This window comes from Natrix helvetica (assembly GCF_964273705.1).
Source record: "Natrix helvetica genome assembly, chromosome: 2".
Classification (NCBI taxonomy): domain Eukaryota; kingdom Metazoa; phylum Chordata; class Lepidosauria; order Squamata; family Natricidae; genus Natrix; species Natrix helvetica.
The window spans coordinates 54,006,957-54,024,003 of record NC_138552.1 but is presented as its reverse complement, the minus strand read 5'-3'; the positions used below and the strand labels follow the sequence as shown (position 1 = coordinate 54,024,003).

At 39.9% G+C, this 17,047-nt stretch overlaps 1 protein-coding gene across 1 annotated transcript in view; it reads right to left on the bottom strand.

Moving 5' to 3' along the window:
* Positions 1 to 15,433, bottom strand: part of LVRN (laeverin) — a 46,360-nt gene extending 30,927 nt beyond the window's left edge. The window contains exons 1-5 of the mRNA XM_081943599.1: positions 14,510 to 15,433; positions 7,089 to 7,231; positions 5,164 to 5,339; positions 2,505 to 2,631; positions 166 to 320 (exon numbers count right to left, since the gene is read on the bottom strand). Of these exons, the coding sequence (XP_081799725.1) occupies positions 166 to 320; positions 2,505 to 2,631; positions 5,164 to 5,339; positions 7,089 to 7,231; positions 14,510 to 15,141 (1,233 nt within the window). The 5' untranslated portion in view covers positions 15,142 to 15,433. The remainder of the gene's footprint in view (positions 1 to 165; positions 321 to 2,504; positions 2,632 to 5,163; positions 5,340 to 7,088; positions 7,232 to 14,509) is intronic.
* Positions 15,434 to 17,047: the final 1,614 nt, after the last annotated feature.

Here is a 17,047-nt window from a genome sequence, read left to right as displayed (position 1 = left end):
ATAAATGTGGGGAAAAACAGTCATAAGTCACTTTTTTCGGTGCTGTTGTAACTTCAAACAGTCACTAAATGAATAGCTGTAAATCGAGGCAGGCCTGTAATTAGGAAGTAACATTTAGATTGTAATGATAAATGAAAATACTGTACAGGTTATTTTACTGCATACCTGGTGTGCTACCTCATGAGCAACAACTTGGCAAATCTGAATTTTATATGATATATGTTTATCCTCTGGATCATTCAATAAGGATGTTTCATGGAAAGTCATTAGTCCCCAGTTTTCCATTGCACCGTGATCCATAAGAGGTACAGCAACCAAATCTAATGGAATTTTAATAAAAAGAATCACTTTAACAATTATTGTAGTGCATGCGCTCAAAAGCCCTATTGGGCTTATTATACGGAGAGGTCTTATTTTGGGGGAAACAGGGTATTTCAAATATGTTTATTTTATTATCTCTGGCCAGATTCACATATTATGCTAAGTGCGTATGAGTGATTTGTTCTACAATGTCTAGAGGGCTCATCAGACATAGAGATAAACCACAAAGCAAGATTTATAAACCACAATGCTAGGTTCACACACATAGTCACCTTAAGAATTACACAGGAACTTAGACGAATGTCTTACATGCATTCACACAAGAGCCTGAAATTACTGATTCTCTCAACAGTGTTTCAACCCAAAACCTCCCCAGGCCTTTTCAGGGTTCCCAAAGATTCAATCTGGGATTGAAACTTACATACCCATAAAGTATATACAGTGCTCTACATCTGATAATAGAGCATTATTCATTCATGGCGATCTAAAATGACCCCTATTGAATGAATACAGGGAATACCAAATTCAGAATCTTCTTTCAGTACAAATTCAGGCAATAAATCTATGGGAAGAAATACAGAGCTGACTTTATGGATAACAAAAGAGGAGAGCCATGGTGGTGCAGTGGTTAGAATGCAGGATTGCAGGCTAACTCTGCCCATTGCCAGGAGTCTGGTCCTGACTGGCTCAAGGTTGACTCAGCCTTCCATCCTTCCAAGGTCAGTAAAATGTGGATCCAAATTGTTGAGGGCAATATGCTGACATGGTAAACTGCTTAGAGAGTGCTGCAAAGCACAATAGAGCAATATATATGTCTAAGTGCTATTGCTGCTGCTAAGTGCTAATTAGCAAACTATTAAGAAGCAACTCTCAAAAAGGTTTACAGCTCTGAGAAACAGAAAAGCATGAGAAAGACACCAAAAATAATGCCTTGATTTTGTTTTGTATAAAATGGGACAAACTTACAAACTTCTTTTATTCTACCTTACTAGATTACTGAAGCCCTATTGTCTATTTTTCTTGACTTAGCTTATCTCAAAGGGCTGATATTATAAACAATATATCTACAAGAAGCTTCATGTAATAATTTGATATGTATTATCATGAATTTCCGTAATCCCCTAAAAACATCGACAATATGAATCCCCCCAAAAATGGGCAATCTGTTTGTTTGCTTGCTTGCTTGCTTGCTTGCTTGTTTTATAGTACTTATAACCCGACCCCAAAGGATTCTGGGCAGTTTACAACATCAAACAAAAACCAAACAAAATATTCCCTTAATAATAAATAACTAAATCCAAAGCAGTATTTTTTAAATCCCCAAATAAAGTCTAAGAAAGGTATTAACATTCAGTCAGCTGGAACTAAACTGCATTGAAATGTAACAGTAATTGTAGCAAAATGGGAGCTGCATGGACGCTGGCTGGAAAATTCTGGAAGTTAAAAGTCCAGGCATCTTAAAATTGCCAAGATTGGAAACCCCTGGATAAGAGTACAGTACTCCATGAAATAGAGACAAGTACAGGAAGTCCTGGAATTTCACCCTCATCTTTCAGCAGGGACTTTCTTGATGAGCAGAACTATAGTTGCTGCTCCATCTGGCCATCTTTTAAACATTCTGGTAATCCAGAAATATCAAACTCCCACAAATTTGGTGATACCCTATAGGCCAGCAGTCTCCAACCTTTCTGGTTCAGTGGACTGGTAGAGGTGGGGGGTGGGGTGGTTTCGCGCATGTACGGCTTTCACAAATGCAGCTAGTGTATGCACTAGCCCACCCACCACTTCTACAGCCCAGTTCCCAACAGGCTGCACCCTGGAAATGAGCCATGGGCTGGGGTTGGGGACAATTGTCAAAGACAATTGCCATAGAAAATTGTGTACTTGTCTGTTTGAAAAAAAATGTATGATCTATTGTAAGTCCTTCTAGCCATTTTTTAAACAGAAAAGCCAGGTAATAAATATTCCAAATACAATATAATAAATGTATGGTATTCATCAAAATGTTAATTGTCAAAGAGAACCAATGACTTTCTGAACAATAGTAATGCAGGCTTTTAATAGTTACATTACAAATTATTAAATTAAGGCCAGAAATAAGATACAACAGTATTTTGAAGCTACTATGTTTTCAAGTCGTAATAGTCTTTTAAACATTTTAAAAAGTTCACAAGCTAGCATACCTGTTTTTGGAAGAGGATAACTGATGTTTAGTAAGTCTTCCATATATGAAAATATTGGCCCTGTGATATTTAAAGCATAATTAGCCAATCCTTTTTTAATTGCACCCTTCCGAGCCCAAATACGTATCTATTAGAAAAAACAGAAGTATTATTTCAGTTAGTCAGAATCAAGTCCATAATTAGGTCATCTTTAGTGTATCTGTCTGTTTTATAGTGTACACATGTCTTCTAATACCTTTTAGTTTTGTCGTACAGTCAGTCATATCTTTAGACAGGATTTAGCATTTTTATCAACCTATTATTATTATTTGGTTAGCATTGCAGTTTCCTTAACTATTGTGAGGTAGCCAGAGTTGTTGGGAGTCAGAAAGCATGCAAATTTGATAAATATATAAATGTAAATGAATAAAGACAACCGTTGATTTCACATAACATAGTAAGTTACATATTAAGGTTTCCAAACCACAATGGCTGACTTCATGCAGTATTTAATTTAAAATTAGGATACTCAATTTTAGCTTGAGCAACATGTGGCTGATTATGTCGACTGTGATTTTATGTTGCTCAATTGCAAAAAAGTTCTTAGTGGCTCACAAATAATACAAAAATAATAACAAGGAAATTTAAATAAAATATCCCCAAATCAGTAACCACTATTACTGCCTTTTACAGAGAGATTTACTATTCTATCAAACCCCAAAGCATTCTGGAACAATCAGGCCTTAGTGGTTTTCCTGAATGCCAATTAGTTTGGAGATTACCTTCACTGTTCCAAAGTAGAGGACCGCAACAGAAAAGGTATGACCTCATGGTCCTTGGTGATGGTAACCCCACATGGATGGGGTTCAAAAAGTGCTCTTTCCACTAGACTTTATGGCATAGAAAGAAACTCCTAGGAGACAGCAGTCTTGCAAGTGTATACAGTAGGTCTCAAACAATGTAGGGCTTTTAACATAAGCTCTGATGCTGCTTGAATTGCACCGGAAACCAAATGACAACCAATGGGATGATGGTCTCATTCAGTGAAACCAAGAGGCATTTCTAATTAACTACTCAGTCTGTTCCATTTGGACCAACTACAGCTTCTAGCAGATTCTGCAAACACAATCTCAAGTAGAGCAAATTGCAGTAGCCCAACTGAATTGTGACTAAGGCATAAGTAATTATATTTACTGAATGAACTATAAGAAAGTGGGTTCAGCCCAGAGGTGGGTTCCTACGGGTTCAGGCTGGTTTGGCCGAACCGATAGTAACTTGGCGGCCTGGGTCGCTGGACCTGGCAGCAACCCAGGTCTGCCACATCCCTGAACTGGTTTTCCCGTTGGCACCAAAGGCACCGCCATCTTGTTTTTTGCTTCTGCGCATGTATCAAGCAAATATCAAGTGTGCGTGTGTGTGTGTGTGTGCGTGTGCGCACGGCGCACCCCTGAGCAAACCAGCAATAGTGGCTGCCAGAACCCACCCCCAGTTCAGCCAACTCTCTGAACCATAAAGACCTTTTTACAAAGGGTTGAAATACAACAACAGTTCTTCATGGTGTAAGGCCTACTTCAACTGTTTTTCCAATCTGGTACAATCAAATGGGATAGGTAAACTGCAAGTGCCACTCATTAAACCGAGTCATCTTACAGGACCCAGGAAGTGCACTTTTTCTTTATAAAACTGTAAAAACATGATCCTGGAGATTGTATCAAACTAAATGTTAGTTTAACGCAAAGTATGATTCCAGTTTAAGCATGAGTAAAAATCAAGTTTGCATCCAATCATATTTAAACTGGCAAGACAACCCTGAATTAATCATTAAGAAAAATAAGCACTTGCTCACAGCACCAAGGGAAAGGGAGGCATTACAATTTTTCCTCTGGCTATGATACTATTAACTCTTTCATTGCCACACTCAAGTTCAGTTTTTTTTTAAAATGTACCGGTAATTGTCCTTATCTGCTATGTGCAACCTTAATCTGCATTGTTATAAAATATTTCTTTCACATAGGGAGTAAAGAAAAGTTTAAACATTTGTTTTGAAGGTGGTGTCTGATAATACATTTGTTCCCATCTCTTGCCTTAAAGGTGGGGGCAACATTGGTGAGCCACTGGATTAGGGCATCATCTGGTCTTAATCTGAAATAAGGCTGAGCCCAAAGCAAACATGCAAACTTGTTTATCCCAGGTAAACTATTCCGAATTCTATCACGCAAGTGAAACTTTTCTAGGCATTAAAGTAATTGCTGCAAATAAAGATGAATTTAGAGCAAGGGTGGGCAACTATGGCAATTTTACAATCTGTGGACTTCTGACTGGTTCAGGAATTCTGGTGGTTGAAATCCACAGCTCATGAAGTGGCCATAGTTACCAACCCCCGATTAGGGGCTGGGGCTTTGTTTTACAACATGTTATCTGCCTATTCATTCATTATAATGTTTTGTATAAAAGGGAAATCTCAAGAATACTTTCGTGTATACGTTTGCATGGGGGGGTGCACGCATACACACACACACATACATGTTTATATATACATAATGCATATATATAATATGTTACTAATATATACTAATGTTACTAATCAATTAAATTTAGGAATGCCTGCTGTAACACAAAGCCTAATCACAAATGCAAATACACACTGATAGTATAATGTAATCTCAAGAACTTTATTTACCTGATTGCCTCTTTCAGTTGTGGTGACATAATCAAAATTACAGACCACAAAAGCAGTGATATAGGTAGACATTTTCAGGGTTGTGTCAAATGTTGTGATAGTCCAGTTAATTGGTTTAGTTTCATTCATCAAAGCACTCAGTGCACTGTCATTCACATCTTTATACTCAGATACATCTATTTAAAAATAAAGAAGCAACCCAAATATATGTTAGCTTTTTGTTTTGGTACCTTCCAGTCACTTTTTGACTTTGGTGGTTGCCTGCATAAGTCCCCAATTACTTTGCAAGTTTTTTCAGAAGTGGTTTACCATTGCCTTCTTCTCAGGGCTGAAAAAAAGTAACTCACCGAAAGTTACTCAGCTGCTTGTACATCTAGAATTTGTCTTTTAGTTTAGAATCTGATGCCTTAATCTTTACGCCAAAGTGATTCTTATGTTAGCTACATACCACACATAAAATACTGTACTTCATAACTAAATGGTGTAGTTTATTACTTTCCATATACTTCATATTGCATTGCAGAATTGAGGAATCCATAGCCCATGTCAGGTCTCCACTTCCAACAATTATAGTTATCAAGTTCAGCAACAGAGATTTTCAAATGTTATGGGAGGTGGGAGGTAAAACATCATCTTTTTAAAATAAAGTCAGTCAAATATAATGGGCTAAGCCTGAAATATCTTAAAATTTCAAAAGTCCTGTAATGCAACCACAAAAAAAAATGGTTTGCTTCTATCATACTGCATACTGATATTTGCTTCTACCAATAATACATCAATATTCTTTTTTTTTCAGAGCAGAGAAGATTTAAAATGGAAATCCACTCCTTAGGATAATTTATAGTCTCTTCAAACTCTGCAATGAAATTCATAACCTCGTTCATAAACACATTTCTCCAAGACAGCAAGTGTGATATAAAGGTTACATAGGTAATAACATTCCAATCCACCATCAGCCATGGAACTTCACTAGGTGATTCTGGATCAATCACTCTTCTCACCATGCCCAACCTCATGGTTGATATGGTGAGAATATGAAAGCAGACTCCTCTATCTCCATCTCTCATGAAATCAACCTTCATCTTCTTAGGTGGGGACAGGGGGGATGGGGGACAAAGTTTTCTGGAATACATAGCCAACTCGAAGCATCTGCAAAAGATGTGAGTGAATTCAAAATATATGAAAGTGCTTCCTGTGTTGTAGGTAGTGTGTGAATCTAGCTTCTATTTTCCACCAAAAGAGAATAAATATTATTGCACTTATCAATTTATCTTTCTAGCATAGCAGCAGGAAACACTTGTTATAAGCAACATCAAGTTGGAAGGATATTTAATTTTCCAATCTGGTGCTACTTGATTAACAAGCCACACAGTTTCTTTGGTATTTGTAGCTGAACTCATTGAGATAGAATTTGTTCCACATGTGATTGCTGTTAAACAATAGCCAAGCAAAACAAATGGAAAAAAAGTGGGGGTGGGGGGGGGAATCAAAGTTGAGCAAAGAGTTCAGTTTTCAATGTGCTGGCATTCAGATTTTACATATGTCTGAAGTGGTGTAGGGTTTTCTGCCTAAGCAGGGGGTTGGACTAGAAGACCTTCAAGGTCCCTTCCAACTCTGATATTCTATTCTATATCCAGAGGATCTTACTGTTCAGCTATGGTACTGTTGTTGCTACAACCTGGGTAACATAATAGTTAGGCTTCGGAAGCTAAACAGGGATGGGCTTGATTAGTACTTGGATGGGAGATCATCAGGATTTTCCATAACTGTAGTCCAAACTTGAAAGTGGAAAAAACATTAAGGAGAAGAATTACTGTACAGTTTTACCACTTCCCTATTGCTACTAAGAAAGGTACAAAATTGTAGGTTCATGAAACCACCAGCAGTTTCAAATAAGACTTTATTTATATTAAATCTTTACTTACCTAAAGCTGGCATATTGGAAAGTGCAATGTAGCTGGGATGGTGAACAATGCTGATATTAAAAGTAGCTTTCATTGCAGGTTCATCAAAACACGGATAAACATGTCTTGCAGCTGTTGGTTGTAGCTGTGAAACAATAATCCGCCTAATTTGAATACAAATAGAAATCATTTGAATCATTTTAAAACAGTCGTGCAAGCAAAACCAGACATTTGCATAGATACAAAGAGTCCCTTTTGGGAGAGGGGGCGGTCTAGAAGTGCGAAGAAATAATAATAATAATAATACCTTCAAGGTGATGCTGCTCTAATCCAACCCAACAGCCAATGAAGTTACACACATAGCCTTAAATCTTAAATGATTTTAAAATGATCTTAAAATGATACATGGGACATTAACATCACAATATGCAAGAAACTTACAGATTGCCATCCATACCTACTTGCTTCCACCTTCCATTCAGCACAAATCATCAGCACAAATTATACCATCTATAATCAGCCTTTACACTACAGCCACATTTGTTCTGACGCACTTAACCCAGATGATCAATGATGAACTTAAATCAGGCATTCAATAGACCGAGTCACCCATCATCAAGTCCAATAGACAAAACAGTCAAGCCAGATCATTCCCAGGGAGGAGATAGTAATAGCAATAGCACTTAGACTTATATACCACTTCATAGTGCTTTACAACCTTCTCCAAGCGTTTTTTGCAGAATCAGGATATTGTCCCCAACAATCTGGATCCTCATTTCACCAACCTTGGAAGGATGGGAGGCTGAGTCAACCTTGATATTAAAAGACAGATCAAAGAAACAGAACAACAAAACACCACTGATTATCACCTATCATAACTCCAGGCATTGAAATGCATGATTAAGTTACAGGCAATACTGAAAGCTTTCTTAGGCAATGGGTGGCAGGACCGTGCTTGAAGCAGAACCTCAGAAGCAACAAGGAACAACAGGAGAATGATACCAGAGTGGGAACCAAAGACTGCAAGAAAACCAGATATCTAATTTGCCCCTACATTTACACCAACAGCATAATCACAGTCCCAGCAACCATATACACAAGGTTAGAGGTGCCTTCATATGGTCTTTCTCCAATGTGATACATTGCTATCATCTGCCAGCAATGTTCCTCTGGATTCAACATAAGACAAATATTTTGGACAAAAGATCTAATGAAAGAAAAATTGGAATATTTCAACTTTCCAGGATACTTGAACACAATGGATATTTTTACACAATTATTAATTGATAAGGTATTTGTAATCCGTCTCGCATGTACCCTGCATCTGTTTAACCAACCTATTTTCCCTTCTGTTCCCTTAATTCCCCACTTCACCTCAAATGAATCCTAATCTAGCTGTTCTGGGTATGTGATGAAGTGAACAGCAGATCACAAAAGCTTATGCCTTTTTAATAGAAAGCATTAGTCAGAAATGATGCTACTGGATTTCCAAATTTTTGTCATCCTAGACCAATATAGCTCTTCTCCTACAATCCCCCAAAATAAGATACACATATACTTAACATCTTTTGAGGTATAAAAGAAAGGAATATTAGATTATTCTAATAATTATGGAATGCATTTGTTCACTGCTACAAATAACGCCTCTCTTAGAGGCTTACATAGTAGAAAATTTGAAAGAGCCACAATAAATTTTAAAACATAAAACAAAACTTTATAACAGTGAAATAAGAAAAAATAAATAAAACAGCATGGCCCTGAGCAGGTTAAAATTTCTTTGAATCAGCGCCATTATCTATATCTTCCTCAGGGATTTCATTGATTGATGAATGGTGGCCACTAAAAGTATTTATTCATATATGATCCAGTAGCTTGGAGCAATTCAGAATGGAACAGGTAGTTGTGTAAGTATAGTTTATTGGTCAAAACTATGAATAACTATAAACGCAGGGCAATGGTATAGGTACAATATATTTCAATGATGGGAACCAGGTAAGGTTTAAATCAGAGGTGGTCTTCAGCCACTTTGGGTGAACCAGTAGCCGTGGCTGCAGGAGGCTCCACCAATCTACCCCGACATAATGCATGAGCACTGTGCATGCACAGAAGGCACTGCACATGTGTAGACACGGTGCATGCAAGCGAAGCAAGTGTGAGTGCATGCTCACATTTGTGAACAGGTAGGAAAGGTAAGTGAATCCCACCACTGGTTTAAATGTTATACCAACCAAAGGCCCTTTTAGATAGACTTTTACCTGTTGTATCAGAAACCATGAATCCACAAAGCCCCTCAAATCATAACCCTATTCCTTCAGGGGAGTTGCCTTCCTGCTTCCCTTTCTGCCTATCTAGAGATAAGAAATCTCATAGGAATTGATAGAGAACACTGGTGACCAAACAGTGCGTCTAACTTAGCACTATTCAGCTTCAGCCTGTTCTGTTCTGTCCTAGGTTGGAGATGTGAATGCACCTGTCTCCCCTGACTTGCCACTTCAAGTCTAATTTATCACCCAAAGAAATGAACATGTTCCATACAAAGGTTTCATACTCCATAATTTTGAAGACTCTAATGGCAGATGGCATGAAACATTATGCAAATAAAGTCCCAGGGCAGTTACCATCCAGGCTGCTAAAACACTATACCATACAATGCACATGCCATTGTATTTGGCATTATGAATGCTATTTTTCAGCGCATATTTGTTAACCCTTCGCATAAGTAAAAATTCTTCTAAAGAAATGAAGAGTCATTCTTGGTTTCAGAAATGCTGCTTCTCTTTAGATGAATGGAAAGCTGAGGTGCTTTAAAGCATATGGATTCAGGCTAAATATACCTATTTGTTTTGTTTAGGTCCAAATCCTCACTTTTTAATCTTAATTCCAATATAAAATGTAGGAAAATGTAATCAAGGACAAAGGTTTTTTTTAAAAAAAAAATACATATCCAGTCTTTTAAACATGCCCGTTTTTTATTCTTATTTTTACTTTCTCTTTAGTCATAAATTATATGCACACACAAACACATATACAGTAAAGATATTGTGGAAATTTGCCAAAGAAAGGAGTACACCGATTGCAACTCTTTATTCTTTCCAAGAAACAGGGACCACCACCACCACCCCCAACCAATAAAAAAGATTCTTTGAGGTTGAGAGGTGGGAAATCTAAGGGATCTGATTCATGAACAAGATTTGGAGAAGCTTCATGTTAAACGAAGTTAAAAAAAAGTTATTTTGCTATTGTAAAACCAAGGCCAACCCTCGCAACAAGACAGAGCAGCTGAGGGTTCCATTGTTAAAGAGGAGGATGGAACACGAAGATAAGCAGGCAACTGGAGTGCTGGATTAGCACAGAATGCCTTCGGTTTCTCAACTTATTAACAAACTTTCCTCGTTGAGGATGCCCCCCCCCACACACACCAATCTGTATGTGAAGAGATTAGGGCTTCCTCATGGTTTTTGCTGCAACAGCATTAAAAGGGATTTTAGGGCAGCAGAAACTTCACTGTTCTTGCAGCACTCAAGCTGATCTTATTTTATCTGTGCAAGTGGGAAAGCCATGGGGGAGGGAGAGAGAATTTGTAGTCTCAATTCATTATTTGTCCACTACAATATATTCCACATGTCTTATGGTTCATGTTATAGTTGAAACTTACCCAGTTTTAAATGTACTTTAATGGGCTGCCTGACAATTTCACATATAGGAAGTTACTTGTATTCATGTGGAGTTCTGAAGCTTAGCGTAGTAACGCATGGGGATTTCACTGATTAAATTACAGTAGAAAAGACAGGTCAGTGAACTATAAATCATATTTTACATGGTGCACACACCATGACAATTATGTTTTACATGGTTAAGCTCTTTTCAGAGCAGCTTTAAGTATATAAGTATTATGCTATAAATATTATGCTGAATGTCCCCAGGCAGGAAACTCCCATGCTGTGTTTGATTTTGGTGTAACATTGTATAAACCCAGAAAGTGTAGTTGGTAAACCATGATTTATGAGAGGAGTGGGTAAGCTGTAGCCCTGGAAACCACCACTACCCATCCTACTCTGACTGTTGAAAAGTAAAGGTACAATTTCCCCCATCTTGAGGTAGGCAACATCCTCAAACTGTGGTGTAGACAGGCTCATTCATATTTTCTCCCTCCCTCCCTCCCTCCCTCTCTTCCCCTCCCTCCCTCTTCTTCTTTCTCTCTGTCTAAGGAATTCCCAAAAATTCCTTCAAAACATCAACTCCCTTTCCGCATACTGTATGCCGTATGATTTGATCTACATTGTGATTCTCAGTTTCAGGGGAAAAATGTTAGTGCAGGTAGTCCTCCCTTAACTGCCACATTTGGGACCAGCAAGTCCATTGCTTGGTGACATGGTCCTTAAGTAAAACATAGCATTAACATAACTTGCAATTTTACTGACAGCTTCTTCATTGATTTTGCTTCTGAGAAGCTGTGAAGGTCACAAATGGCAATCATATGACTGCAAGATGCTGCAATGGTGCCAAATGCCTGCCAGCTGTGAAGCATTCAAAGCTCAATCACTGTAGGGAATGCTGCAACAATTGTAACTTTTTCAGCACCATCACAAACAGTTGTCAAACAGGATAGTTGTTAAATAGAGAGTACCTGCACTACCTTTGATTGCAAAAAAGTTACCCAGTTCTATTTTATGTATTAGCACTACGGTACATAGGAATCCAGTCAACTGCAGATTAGTCAACACACCATGCTCAATGCATCAGTACTTAGCAGAATATATGAGCCCCACCTATAATAATTCACAATTTCTATTTGTTCAAGGAAGTAAAGGATGAGCCTAGTGTTTTCCAGATGTGTCAGATGACAATTCCAGGAAAGAATAACCACACAAGTCAGAGAGAGTGCCAGGATAGGAAAGAGTGGATTCGTTATTAGCATGTTTCAAAACACGCTGCTATTTGAACAGCAAACATACTGCCAAATGAGAGGAGTTGACCTTATGTCTCACTTGCTCAGAAGATAAAATGACATGGATTGTCAAGGGCATTACAGAAAAAGAAAGTCAATTTATTTTAATTTCAACAAGTTTTCAAATAAAAAGAATGCTCGCCTTGTGCAAATAACAACAAACATCTTGACTACAGGTTTGGTGCATCTTGCAAAGTGTTACCGCTTATTTTGGCCTCCTTTCCTACTAACAGGTCCATCCCAGATTATAATTTGTTACAACCTCTCTTGTCTTTTGTAACATTCTATGGGAGATTATTCTGATACGTTATCTGCACTGTTTGCAGCTTTACAAGTTTGTTTCCTCCAGCCCTGCTTTTGCATGCAATTCTTACAAGTGATTTTGACATTCCTTCCTCCTTTTTAAACAAAGTAGTGGTTAAGGTGTGGGCCTAGAAACCAAGACAGTAGTCCCATTTTAGGCTTGCAAAAGTGGCTGAGTGACCAGTCTCTTTCTCAGCCCAAACCACTTCTTAGATTGTGGTTGTGGGGAAACAAAGAGGAGGAAGGAATATTAGGTAAGTTCTCCACCTTGAGTTCCTTGTAAAGTAGTGAAGACAGGATAAAAATCTAACAAAATAAATAATTTGTGAGAATGAAGGAGAAGGAGTGCTGACTGCCTTGTCACATGCCTTACACTACTGAATTTATTTCATTTTTATCCACTTTATTTTTCTCTACTTTTTGGTTTATTCTTCAACGATGGCATAGCCTGTAAAATTTGTACCTGTCTCACATGCCAGGGTTATGTGGGAAAACATCAGCTTTACAAGTTTGTTTCCTCCAGCCCTGCTTTTGCATGCAATTCTTACAAGTGATTTTGACATTCCTTCCTCCTTTTTAAACAAAGTAGTGGTTAAGGTGTGGGCCTAGAAACCAAGACAGTAGTCCCATTTTAAAAGTGGCTGAGTGACCAGTCTCTTTCTCAGCCCAAACCACTTCTTAGATTGTGGTTGTGGGGAAACAAAGAGGAGGAAGGAATATTAGGTAAGTTCTCCACCTTGAGTTCCTTGTAAAGTAGTGAAGACAGGATAAAAATCTAACAAAATAAATAATTTGTGAGAATGAAGGAGAAGGAGTGCTGACTGCCTTGTCACATGCCTTACACTACTGAATTTATTTCATTTTTATCCACTTTATTTTTCTCTACTTTTTGGTTTATTCTTCAACGATGGCATAGCCTGTAAAATTTGTACCTGTCTCACATGCCAGGGTTATGTGGGAAAACATCAGGTAAATTCATACATGTGACTTACAGGCAATGGCAGCAGAAATCAGTAAGCAGCTACATTAGGACAGAAAGGTGTGGACACCAGGGTGCAAAAAGCAGAGGATCTCAGGGAGAAGAGAGCTGAGACATCCACCTTTCATCCTACTGGCACAACCTAGTCAACTACAGAAAGGTAGGAAAGTCATCCATGCCTCTTTGATGGGCTCTTTCCATTGGAAAGTTTGAGATTGTTTCAAACTGACAGTGCAAAAATTGCCCCAGCTCTACAATACTGATGAACTTTTTGATGATCTTTCACTTTTTATGTAGAGACATACTGACGGGATTTAAAAAGCAAATGCAAGCAGGCCCATTTTTCCGTTTAATCAATTTTGCCAAATATCTCCCCAACTAACAAACACAACTCACAATAAAATACTTGAGGGGCTCCTACAAAAATGAAGGAGTCAACCTATTTTACAAAGCACCAAAATGCACAACCAGAAACAATGCATGTTAACTAACCAAAGAAAGAACCTAGGACCAAGGAGAAATTTCCTAAGGGTGAGACCAATCAAACAACAGAATAGCTTGCCTTCAGAAGTTGTGGGTGCTCCATCATTAAAGGCTTTCAAAAAGAGATGGGACAACTATTTGTCTGAAATGATATAGAGTCTCCTGCTGGAACAGGGAGTTAAACTAGAAGACCTCTGAGGTCCCTTCCAACTCTATTATTTTACGTTCTCTACGTTCTAAATTGGGTGCTTCACAGCAAAATCAATACAACTGGCTGGACCACAGATACATTAAATTCAGGGCCTGTATGATCAAGCTGCACCATTGTCCCATCCTGTATCTTTTTCTCCCAAGAAGGAACAAAAAGTAGCCTACTGTGCAGCAGTTATAAAAGATCTTGGGCAATTCCAGGGAGTATCAGCTGATCACAGAAGTGTTACTTAATACCCTTTATCATTTAAAAACATGTAATAATCTGGGTCAATCAGCAGGATGCATTGTCACCGAAATTCATTTCCTTCTATTTTGGAAGCAGAGCATCCTTTCTTCTTATATTAATCTGCATGATGATAATGGTATGGTGGCCTTAGAATAGCTCCCTAGATGTGCCTTGGGCCTTTCTTTCCTCGGATAGGATTCCAGGTAGTGACTTCTCATCATCTATATTAAGTCCTATTATCATCAGCCCTATTAAGGGTGCCAAGCGGCATCCTTGAGAACAAGACCTACCTGTTCTCGCCTTCATCCTTGTAGGTGTTCAGGAAGAGCCCGAAGTAGTCCGGCCCCGGCTGAATCTTCCCCTGGAAGGCGAACCGCAGCTCGTAGAGGCTGCCCGCTCTCAGGTTCTCCAGCAGTTCGAGCACCAGGTACTGGTTCCCAGGGGCCGTCCACACCTCCCCCAGTGGGATGCTGCGGGTGGAGTTGTCGTCCGCCTCCTCCAGCGGGCCCCATACTGAAGCGCCCTGGTAAGTCAGCTCGGCGCTGTGCAGGAGCACCGCGGAGGTGGCTTCCCGGCAGCGCACCGTGATGTTCACCTGTCCAGAGTGCGTGCGGGGCTCGGGGAGGCCGGGCGCCAGGTGAGGCCAGAGCAGGAGCGAGTAGTGGATGGGCGCGACGTGCGGGGGCAAGCGTTGCTGGTCCCAAGGTCCCGGGGGCCGCGCCGTGGGCTCCGCGCTGACGTTGGCCCAGGGTGTCGTCGCAACGCTTGGAGTCAGCCGCTCGGATTCTTTCGGTCCCCGCGCGCAACGCCCGTAGAGGATCGCTAGCACCACGAGCGCCAGCAGCAAGGCGGCCGGGAGCAGCGCCAGCAGCAGCGCGGATTTCTTGCCCAAGTAGAAGCCCGAGCGCAAATTGGCGCTCATATCGGCGCCCGGCTTTCCTCTCCGCGAGGGGGGGGGGCGAAGAGCTGCTCCTGAAGACTCGGGTGGAGGGCGAAATAAAAGCGGGAGGGGGAGGGAAGAGGGGTAGAGGTGGGGCACCCCGTTCGCGAAACAGCCGAGAAGTAAGGCGGGCGCCTCGGGGCCTCTTTAGTAACTCAGGACCGAAGGCATCGGCGATCACACTTGGGCCAATAAAGTATCCAGTTCGGTGCAGTTCAAGGCGAAAGCGGGCTCCCGAAATGGCCAGCCGAAAGGCTGCATCCCGCTTCAAGACCGAGATCCGCTGGAAGTAGGGCGCTCTTGGCTAAGCGCTCAACGCCCCAAGTCCTGCCGCGCCCATAGTCCCATCCCAACCTCTCTGTAGTACCAACCCTCCCCACACCCCCGGTCCCCGGCTATCCTATTTCTCCGGAAGACTGAGGAAGCCTTGGGGTTGCTTTCCTCGGCTTGTGACCCAGCAGCGGCGGGGGAGGCTTCTCATCCGCCATCCTTCCTTTCCTTTGGAAGAACGGCGCCCTAAACTGGAGGGTGAAGTGGGCGGACGCGAATAGAGAATGTACATAACGGGTCAGCTGGGAGTCTTCACAGAAAGAGAAAGGGATGCTGGAGAAGTTTTGGTCCATGGAGGTCTAAACTAAACCAGATCTTCGGCATATAAGACAGCTTCTACCAAACTGTAAGCCAAACATTTGAGAACTTCTGCTTTATGGGGGTAGCAGTGGTAAAAAAATATCCAAAAACTTTGGGTAAGGAAAGCTTATCAAAGAAGAGGTGAAGTATTTTCAAAAAATGCTTCATAACTGCAAGAGCAGGGGTGTCCAAACTTGGGAACTTTAAGACTTGTGAACTTCAACTCTGGGAGTTGAAGTTCACAAGTCTTAAAAGTTCCCAAGTTTGGACACCCCTGGGCTAGAGGAATTGAGGGTGTGATATGAAAAAGAACGTGAGAACAATGATCTCTAGAATAGCTTTCTCCAACTGAATGCCTGATGGATTGCTATTTTTATAATATGTAGCAGGCAGGGCCTCTGAACCCTGGTAAGAGAATTATGTTGCTGAAAAGCAAACAAACATTACTTGGGTCTTCCTTTTTTCAAACTGTCTCCAGAGCAGCATCCTTGTTTTGCTTCATTATGCCATACATGCTCCACCTTCATTGGACTGTTTGTACATTCCACATCTTTAATTTAAACCTTCAGAACTCTACCATATCTCATAGTTTCCTAGGGGATCATTTTGACTATCAATATAAGAAATAAAGGAGAAAGCATTATGGGATTTCCAGGGAATTTTTAATTGAAAGCTTCTTCTTTTTTTCTAAATTAGTTATATCTGTTTTTATTTGCTTTAAATTTAATAAATAAAATGAAGGAAAACTTATGCTAAAGTACTATCACTATTTTTCTTTATACTCGGACGCAATCAAACTGTAAACATTGATTCGATAGAAATGAAATGCCTTATGTTTAGCAAGCCATTCTATCAGTGAAGTGGCGCTATACAACTACACAATTTCCCCAGTGGCTCATTTTTGTTGAATTCCACCTCCATATTTTTTTTTTTTTTTTTTTTGCATCCAATTGGGTATTGTGCTCAAAAATAATCTCTTTTCGCTTTTACCACAAGGTCTAGCAAGTATCATGTCTGGTGAATTTTTGAAGAAGTTTCTTGGAAGAAAAAGAGTTACAAATATATTAATGTCCAAATATTTTGTGCTTTACCCCAAAGTATGTCGAACTGGCAACTACTCTATTGTCTGCATTCCAGGGCCATTTTCTGGCAGAACATCCAACCTTAGTCATTTCTAAATGCTTGAGATTAAAGAGCCCTGCCCCTCCAGACTAAAGGATAGTCTAGTCCAGCATTTAACATTGCAAAGGCCATTCGT